The 10910-nt window shown below is 34.2% G+C and overlaps 1 protein-coding gene across 1 annotated transcript; it reads right to left on the bottom strand.

The window, feature by feature from the left end:
- Nucleotides 1-10513: 10513 nt before the first annotated feature.
- Nucleotides 10514-10864, bottom strand: LOC112096761. The gene has a single exon (XM_024180425.1). The coding sequence runs from the start codon at nt 10862-10864 to the stop codon at nt 10514-10516; it is 351 nt and encodes a 116-aa protein (XP_024036193.1).
- Between the last annotated feature and the right edge of the window lie 46 nt (nt 10865-10910).

The following is a 10910-nucleotide window of genomic DNA, read 5'->3' as shown; positions in this document are numbered from 1 at the left end:
TAAAATAAAAGGAGTTGTGTGTGGGGACGTATTTGGGGAATTTGGCTGAGGATTGATCGAGCTGTCATTACTATTCAAATTTATTTTAGTAAGAAATGTTGATGAATTCTGTAGGCTAAGAGTCCGACACCAGGGTGCGGCCCTGGCTCGGCCGAATCCCCGAGATTATGCACCGTGTCTCCTCTCCTCTTTGAGATGTGCCGATTTGCCCATGATCGACCCATATCATATATTACAGCTACTCACATTCCATCCACTGCTCTATTCCTATAATCGTGAACATGATCATCTTTTTTGAAATGACATTTCATCATCGCAGATATCTTGAAACGTGGATTACATGCACCCTGACTATAGCTAGTCGGCATCATGACAAAATCACAACCGTCCATGTACATTTGTACGTACATTATGTATCTTTTTATCTATGTGCATATGAATCTCATCAAGTAAAAGCCAAGCTTTGGTTGAGAGTTGAGCCGCTCCATGCATGTTTGGTTTCAATCTTCATTCAAATAAACCAATAAACTACCAATAATGCTATTATTTACATGGTTCTGATATATAATTCTCATCCAGAGTGAGGTATCATACCAATTATCATGAACATATTTAAGGTATTAATTGATTTTATCATTCATCATTAATGATTATTCATCATCAATGTATCAATTAGCACTCAAAGAATTAATTAAGCTTCTCTTAAAAGGAAATTTTTTTATCTAATATCATGTCGTTGTTGTTTAGAAATCTCATTTATGCAACGTAAAGATGGTTCGGGGTGAATTTCATTTCCTAGTCACCACTTAACAATAAATTTCAATTAGGTTAAGTGAACTAAAGTTTAATTTGGGCTGTTTTATTTCATTTTTGAAGTAAATTTTTTGAAATTAAGCTATGTAATATCAATAATGCTATGTTTACTAATAAGTTTGGATATTTAGTTGAGATACTCACTAATGTCCCATTTCACTAATAATTTAATGTCATGAGTATGATATTAATTAATTTTATTATTAATTATTAATTTATTATTTTTATAACTCACTCAATAAATAATACATACATATCACATTATTAAGCATCTAATTGAGTATTCAAAGTGAGTAATTACTAAATATAGCATTACTCATCCCATCCTATATGTGACAATACCTACTTGTTTTGGTATGCACAGGCTAACGATTTTGTAGGCTGCAGGGTGTAGATTTTGTAGGCTTGTGGGAGAGAGTGCAGAAGAGCAAATACATAACAACCAGACAAAAAGGAGCGAAACAGAAAAGCATGGCGACTCTGAGACTCGTCCATTGCGGATAAGAACAAATTCAGGACTCAGAATCCCAGCCACATCGTTTATCCAGGTCCCATCAACATCAACATCACGATCGTGATCATAACCACAACATCATCCCCCCCATCAACATCGTTATCCATGCACGGCCATGCCATGATGTTCTTGTAACTGTGCTGTACACTGTGCGGTATTTTTATACCGACACATTGCTCGTTAGGTCATTGGCTGGGTTATTGGAGTCTAGTTTTATATTTTCAATTTCGTAGTAATTAAGTGCGTGAGCTACATCTGATAACTTACTTATACAGTGCAGATTATCGACTCACGTTTAGTTAGTTCTCAAGTTAATTATAACATAATTATTATGATTTGAATAAGAATAAAAGTTGTAGATTTGATTAGCACCGCCGGTCCGAAAGCGAAACCATAGGTTAATTTGTAACACATACTAATTTAAATTCATGCTTATATACATAGCTATTGAATCATTTAAAAAGGAAATAAAATAATGGATCAAGGAAATTAGAGATGGTAGTGGGTAATTGAGGTGGATGGTTCCCTTGATGGAGGCCCCGTAATCGGATTATATGCCAAATGTCTCTTCTCTCATGCAGAGATGAGCTTCAAGATTCATGTCCTAACCTTGTCTCCGATGATTAACTAATAATCCCTATTCCTTCCTACTCATCACAACTCCAATGCGTGTAACCACGCTCCATTTCAAGCTAGACTTCCTTTTCTCTTACCCAACCATTGGTCGGACTGAGATGCACGCGTTTTTGAGAGCGTGAGGTAATCAATTTTGGGTATGAGAAGATACCCTTAAATTATAGGGACACATCCCTTAAGGTGGTGGATTTGTGGGGAGGGTTAAGGGGGAAGTAGGGCAAAGACGACAGCGAGGCTGTGACACCCAAATAAAAATGTGTTCGATGATGTTGGGAATTCTAGGTTTAATAAAAATTTAAAAAAGGAAAAGCACAGCAAGGAGCCATGAAAATATGATGAGATATTACAGATTAAATAATGGGCACTTGACATCTGCATCCTAAATTGAATGAATATTTGGTAAGAGACCACCTCATTTCGCTGTCAATACAACTTGGTGAGGATGGGGATCTTTGTCTTTCAATTGGTCAACCCTCTTTCTCTCTCCTTACTAAATTGACCTTAAATAATTGAAGGAATTTGGTACGCTTTGCTCGGTTGTACTTTCTCTGTCTCAAGTTGGTTAACCAAAGTGCATAATTATACATAAATAAAAGGAGAAAACCTTGTGTGGGGGCGAGGGTTGGGTCCCACAGTGAGATCTATGAATCTTTCTTTTAAATAATGTAAATTTTATATTATTTAATTTTTTTGAGTCTCACTCCTATAATACATTGATTATACTTGCTAAATAGTAGGTCTTTATTGATTGGTCAGATCACCTAATCACATAATTTTCTCTTAAAGAAAATAAATTTTATGGTGCACTAAATGAGGTAATGAACTATTTGATTGATAGTCTAAAAGTTCACTAAATAAATAAATAAAATAAAATACGAGATCATTTACCTTGTTATAGAAAAAGAAGATAAAAAATTAAATGCTTCTGCATATTTGGAAATAGTAAAAAAAAAAAAAAAATTATTCTTGTAACAAGGAGAACAACCCCACGAGTGAGGCCCATATGTGCATTAAGCTCATACATATGTTCCCACCACTAATATTGAGAGAGAATGAGCCCCATAAGGTTTGAACTTATTCCCTCTATATATATTGAGGAGATGAGTACCACTCAATTTCAAGCTTAAATGACAATTAATGTTATACTTGTAGATTAAAAAATAAAATCCTAGAAAAATGTCATATTATTCTCTTGAAAAGGTCCAAGTGACTGCAATCTCCGTATAAGAATTTCAATTTTACATGATGAAGATCGAATTCAGAACAATATTGGGATAAGTTAGTATTAAACTCTACAAAGTAATGCATCTCGTGTGCAATTATAATAATAATATATGGCTAAAGATTAATTACTCAAATATTTTTATACATTAACTACTGATTTAACAACTTGTAGTTTGCTCAGTACGAGGTCAAAATCAAAAGAATATTTCTACACATACAAAATTTATATCTCGATTCTCAAACAACATTAAGTATAATAATCGATTACTATGTGTTAAGTAACTTAATAATTCCATCATTAATATGTTAATTATTAACTTTACTCATCAAATGAATACGATACCATGTCACTCAAAATTAAAATCTTGCATCACAATTTTATTCTCGCGATTCAAACCACACAATGATTGATTGAAAATGAAGAGAAAGGAGGGGGAAAGATAGCACACGCGGGTCGTCCATTTAATCTATTTTTAGGCTCTTGTCAACGGTCAAATCCATAATCGATCGAGGCCTCAACCCCGAGGCCATGGCTATGAATAGGTTCAGCTCGTAGTCGTAGACATTACTTTAATTCGTCCCTTTTGTGGCCTGTGTCACCATGAATGGAAATAAATTGAATCCAATCAAATTGTTTCACATACCATATATTATTATTACTGGTATTATTATTAGATTCAGACCAGACGAATGGCCAATTGGTTCAGATGTGAGACCAGGCGTAAGCAGAAACTGCCTGCATTCATGATTCAATATTCAATGGCCACAACCTCCCCCGGTGTAATAAATGAGGAGGTTATGTATGACAAAGGCAGATAACGCATGCAATCTTGGTCTGAAGTAATCACAAGTCCACGGATTTTAAGGTAACGCCAGAACATTTTTGTCGTGCCACCATTGCTTATTCTTTTAGCTCCCATTACACACCAGAGGACAAGAGAACTATGGCGTAGCTTGCAATGCAAACACAAACAAAACAGTTAAATGAATTGCGTGAACAGGAATCAATTTCAGTTGCGTTGGAATTTTCCATTGGTCATTCACGTTTCGTTGCCGGCGATTCCTTTCTTTGATAGCAAAGGAAACCAACTCTAGCTTCTCAAGGGCTCAAAACCAAAATAGAAAATGTAACTGAAGCGTCAAAATTTACAAAAACAAACTCGGCTCGGGGCAGTAAACTACAAAGTCGTTGAATGATGATGCAAAGTGGCCTTTTACAATGACATTTCTAATCAGCTGACCCGTAAGACTAGCGCACCGGTTCAATCTACAGCTAAAAAAGGTAGTGGACTCTTACCTCTTTCTTGCTAGCGGCCCAGAGTTATAGAATAGAGATCAAAGACAACTTTTTAAATGGCCCAATTAGATCAGCAACTGACTTCGGGGGATGGGACTGGGCTAGGACGAGAGCCACCCCCTCAATAATCCTCCAAAAACCCCACTTCTGTATATTTACAATTTTAGCCTTCAGTAAAAGTATGCTCCCTTACAGTTCGCTTCGGCTTCAAGCTCTTTAACACCAACGTAGGCTGGTGTACGCGAAGTTTCTTCGCATTACCAGCTCTTTGGCACCTGCAAAAAATGGAGGAAAGGACTCTGCAACAGCGAGTTGATTATCGGCAATTGACTTTCCAATTTTTTATTTATACTTTCTTTTTTATGCTTGAATTTATTTGCTCTAAGCACGGTGAATAAAATGCGCGTTCTTGCATAATATCCTCTTGCGCTTCCAACCTCTTGTTCTTTAACTTCTCAATCCCTGCCTCGTTAGTTCTCTTAGGGTGCGTTTGGCACACTACATTGTATTATGCTGTATTGCATTATTTTAATGTTGGTGTATTGTATTATGTTGTATTGTATTAGCACTGTATTATAATAATGTTATACAATGTTTGGTGCTACACTGTACTGTATTATTTTTTTAATTAATTTAAATTAAATATTATATTATATTAATGTTTTATATTATGTTAATATATTTAAATTGCATTAATATTTTATGTTATTATTTATATTATTATTAATTTTAAATTAATATTATTCAAATTTATTCATATTTAAATATTTTTATTAGTTATAATAAGTTATAAATTTATTAATAAATTCTAATGTAAAAATAAAAAATATACTATTATTGAATGATAAATTATTTATTTATTAATTTATATTAATAATTATAATGTAAAAATAAATAAAATAAAAATATTATATTAAATTAAAAACTATATTTATTTATTATTTTAATAATATAATAATAATAATAATAAAGCAAAAAGCAAAAGTTAAAAGCAAAATAAAAAAATAAAAAACAAAGCTAATGCATCAGTTGACGCATTAGCCTTCCACCCTAATCCCTTGTAATTTTATTCCAAACATAGGTTTGGTATTATGTTAATGTGAACAGTGTTATAATACCCCCTTAATACTACAACCAAACACACCCTTAGTATTTACTATTTAGCGCATCGTTGGTGCCATTATTGATCATTACAAATCACAAGCACTCGAGAGTGTTTTTGATACACTGAATTATATTACATTGTATTAAGTTATATTGCATTAGAATTGTATAGTGCGGATTTTATTATTTTATATTAATATTAAAAATATATTATTTTACAATAATATTAAAATTAAATTAATATTATTCAAATTTATTAGTATTTTAGGATCTTATTAATATTTGTTGAAGTTAATACTAAATATTTATTTTGTATATATTAAATTTTATAATATAAAAATGATTTAATAATATACTATTATTAAATAATAATATATTACAATATAATATACTATTATTAAATAATAAAATATTACAATATTATGTTATATTATTAATATAATATTATAATTTATTTCTATATATTAGTTATTATAACATAGTATAATTGAATGTTATATTGTAAAAATATATTGCTGTATAGTTATAAAATATTATTTATTATTATCGAATATAATTATTTAATTTAAAATTTATTTTAAAATTTAGTATTTTAGTACATATAAATTATTAAATAAAATTAAAACGATTTTATGTAATGAAAGTAAAATTATGTATTATCATTTATTTAATAAATACTTAGGTTTATTAATATCTAATATTATTGTTTAAACTACATTTTTTTATTTAACTATAAATATAAATATAAATTTATTGTTTTCAATAAATAATAAAAGTTAAATAATTATATTTGAAATATTAATAGTATTTTAATACAATACAATCTAAACCCTACATCTCATGAATTTATTTTAGGGAAATTATCAATTGTGTACCCTTAGTTTATTCCATTATCAAATTTACTACAACACTTTTAGGGTATATCAGTCGTCTACCCTCAGTTGAAAAAATGTATCTGCCGTCCACCAAAACATTAGTTGCTGTTTAAATATGATGACGTCAAAATGGTAATCTGGTCTTTTCATATGATACAAGTGATAATTTAAGGGTATATGAGTGCTAATAAGAGATTTTAAGGGAATATAAGTGATAATTTTCAAGGATAAAATCATTAATTCACTATAGTTCCATTAATTTTCAAACGACAGCTAACGGTTTAGTGGTCGGCAGATAACTTTTGTCAATTTAAGGTAGACGATTGATACACCCTTAACGTGTTGTAGTATTTTTGATAAAAGTACAAATTTAAGATATATGAATGATAATTTTCATTTATTTTATATGCCTTTGATTATATTAGTAACTTTTTTAAAGTAATGCAACGCAACATAAATTATAGCCGAACATGGGCCAGTATAAGAATAATATTTTAATACAATACAATATAATATAATACTAGTTGTCAAACACGGCCAAATGCACATAAATTATATTGTTGCTAATTTCTTTTTCAAAACCACACGACTTATTATTATTATTATGATTAATTTAGGTAACTCTAGGCGGCCTCCACATATATTTCAAGTTCTAATAGTAGAATTGGAAACCATCTGCCTTTTTTGAATGAAAGGTCATTTAGAGAATGAACAAATATCCATACTTTTTTTTTTTTGAAAAGAAAGCATACTTTCATTAAATTAAGAAAAAAGATACAACAAATGGGGCGGGCATGTGCCCACCCACTGGACATGATCATTAACTTTTAGAGCCATTTTAGCCAAGTCATGTGCTGCTCCATTACATATCCGTGGAGTGAATTGCATTTTGATGTCCTTAACTCTCTGCATTTGTTTTTGAATGTCTGAGATAATCCATAAAAGCTCCATATTACTTCCTGTCCTTCCCGAAATTTGATTAACCACCTCTGAACAATCACTCTCGACTATCATTGGCCCACTTGCTACTGCTTCTGCTACGTTCATCCCCAAGTGCATTGCTTCAGCTTCTGCATAGGCTATGTTGTCAATGAATTTGGACGTTTTCATAGCAGCTGCCACAAAGTCTCCCTTTAAATCTCTAATTATGATCCCAAGCCCCACCTTTTGCTCTTTCATATAAATTGCAGCATCCGTATTTACCTTAACATACCCTTCAGGGGGAGGCTTCCATGTTTGTTCATTGTTGGACTTTTGTCTACCCTCTGCCTGCATCTGGGGAACTTTGACTTTTCTGTACACTTCAATTGTTGCTTCAGCTCTGGCCACTGGAAGTCGGGGATCCTCTTTTCTTCTTTAAAAAATGAAGAGGTTTCTTGAGTGCCAAATAGCCCAACATAGAGACACAAACAAAGCCACATCTCTTGTGTTTCGCTTCTCTGCTATAGCTTTCATGGCAATGAACATATCTTGGTTCTCCATGCCCTCTATATCCTCTTTGAACTTGGTCTAATTCCACACCTTTTGGGATAACTTGCACTTTATAAGCGCATGAAAAACGTTTTCACCTTTCTTTCCACACCTTTGGCACCATGGATCTTGCAAAGTTTTCTTCTTCCATAAGTTTCCCGCCGTAGGCAATAAGTCTTGGGTTGCTCTCCACATAAACACCTTCACTTTTTCCGGAATTTCCAACTTCCATATTGCATTCCATTCTGTTGGGCTGGCTGTTGAGGAGCTCGGTTGGTCTTTAAATTTTAAACTCATTACGATCTGGTATCCACTTTTAACAGCATATCTCCCTTGCTTGTCATAAGCCCATATCATCTGATCTGGTTCAGGGGCTCTTGGGAGAGGGATCTTTAGAATTTTGTCTGCATCTTCATGATCAAAATGCTGCTTAATCAAGTTTTCATTCCATTTATGCTCTTTGTCAATCAAGGTTGAGACAGTAGCTTATACAGGTAAGGTTGTTCTGGAAAAAATTTTGAAGGAGGTCGGTCTAGGGATCCATCTGCTCTGGTATATCTTCACTTGCTGCCCACATCCTATTCTCCAGCGCATCCCATTCTGAAGCACTTGACGTCCCCATAACATGCTTCTCCAGATGAATGAGGGGTTTGATCCGAGTTTAGCTTGCATGAAGCTTGAGTTCTTAAAGTATCTTACTTGTAAAACTCTCGCCATTAAGGATTCAGGGAAATGAATTACTCTCCATCCTTGTTTTGCCACTAAGGCTTGGTTGAAACAAGTTAAATCCCTAAACCACATTCCACCCATTCCTTTCGCTTTACACAATCTGTCCCACTTCGCCCAATGAATGCGTCTCTTCTCTTTCTTGGATCCCTACCAAAATTCAGCAATTGCTTTCTGAATAACTGTACATAGGCCTATAGGGAACCTGAAAACGCTCATAGCATAGGCTGGAATTGCTTGGGCTATGGCTTTGATGAGCACTTCCTTTCCCCCACTGGAGAATAATTTACTGTTCTAGTTGGAGATTTTGTTTAAGACTCGTAACTTGATGTCATTGAAAAAGGTCACCTTCTTCCTTCCCACCATAGCTGGCAGCCCAAGATATTTTGCATGCCTGGAAACAACTTGAAGATCAAAGATGTTTTTTATTGCAGCTACTTGAGCTGCAGGTGTGTTTACACTAAAGAATATTGAAGACTTATCAAAATTAAAGATTTGGCCTGATGCTATAGCATAACACTCAAAAATGGCTTCCAAGTTGATGCAATCTTCAGTGGTGGCCCTTGTAAAGATGAGGCTATCGTCTGCAAAAAGGAGGTGTAAGATGGATAATTGACTGCTGAACTTTAATCCATGAATGAGTTGCTTTGATTCTGCTTGCGCCAGTAAGTTGGAAAAAATCTCTGCACAGAGGATAAACAAATATGGTGATAGAGGACAGCCTTGCCTCAATCCTCGTTGGGGGTAAATCAAGCCTTTAGCTACCCCATTTATCAAAATGGAAAAAGAGGAGGTTGTTACACATCTCATAACCAGCTCCACCCACTTTCTAGAGAAGCCTAAGTTGTGCATAGTATTCCTTAAAAAATCACACTCTACCTTATCATATGCCTTACTGATATCTAACTTCAAAGCTACTAAGCCATGTTTTTTGCTTTTACTATGCCTTATTTTGTGAAGGCATTCATAGCCGATGATGACGTTATCAGATATGAGTCTCTTTGGAATGAATGCACTTTGAGTGGGTGAGATAATATTATGCAAAACTTGTTTCAGCCTATTAGCTATTGTTTTTGCTACAATTCTGTATATAACATTACATAAGCTAATTGGCCGAAATTCAGCTACTTTCTTAGGCTTCTCAACTTTTGGAATCAATGCAATATATGTATGATTAACTGAAGCTATGGTACCTCCCTCATTTAATATGTGCAGGCTGGTTGTCAAGACTCCTCTACTCACGGATTGCCAGTGCTTTTGAAAAAAGGCTGCTGGGAGACCATCAGGGCATGGTGCTTTGGTAGGACACATTTGAGCTAGGGCTGCTGAGACCTCATCTTCCGTAAAAGGTTTGTTTAGCTCCTCGTTCATCTCTTCTGTCACTCGCTTTGGCATCCCCTGCAAGGCTGCATCAATTTGTTGTTGCGATGGCTTTGTTGATGTGTATAGGTTTGCAAAGTAATCACATAAGATTTTTTCTACATCTGCAGCTTCCTCTGTCCATTCGTCTTGCTCATTTAAAATCCCTCATATCTTGTTTTTCCTCTTTCTAAAAGATGCTTTCGCATGAAAAAATTTCGTATTTTTATCCCCCTCTCTTAACCAATCGGCTCTAGACCTCTGTTTCCAGTAAATTTCCTCATCAACAAGAAAACCATCAATTTGTCTTTCGATGTCTTGAATCTTTTTCCCATCCCCATACTGCAAGCCCTGTAATTGCATATTCTTTAGTTCTCCCATCAGCATCTCCAGTTTCTTTTTGCGGCCTCCAAATTCATCCTTACTCCAAAGCTTTAGATAAGCCATTGAATCTTTCACCGCTTTTTTAAAACTCTCAATTGCATTTGCACTACTCTATTTTCTTTGGTCTGACCACTCTCTTTTCACAATTTGCTTGCATTGATCATATGAGCTCCAAGAGTCTTCATAATGAGTACGGCTGGTAGATCTCCGCTCATACCTTATTCTTCTGCCCTTCTCCTCAAAATCCATTAGAATTGGGTTGTGGTCTGACGTCCATGTTACCACTGTTTCTGTTGCATTTTCATGAAAAAGGCTACTCCAAGATTTATTGCACAGGAAACGGACTAACCGTTCTTCAATTAATCCAGCTTCATATCTCTTATTCGACCAAGTAAAAGGCATCCCTTTCCATCCCATATCCCTCAAGTCGCATTCTCTAATTGCCTCTCTAAACTCATACATTAGCGTAATATCCCTATTGTTCCCTCTTTTTTTTTTCGTTTGGCAG

This window comes from Citrus clementina, unplaced genomic scaffold, assembly GCF_000493195.1.
Source record: "Citrus clementina cultivar Clemenules unplaced genomic scaffold, Citrus_clementina_v1.0 scaffold_7, whole genome shotgun sequence".
NCBI lineage: Eukaryota > Viridiplantae > Streptophyta > Magnoliopsida > Sapindales > Rutaceae > Citrus > Citrus x clementina.
Note: the sequence above shows the minus strand (reverse complement) of the source record. Positions and strands in the feature narration are given on the sequence as shown.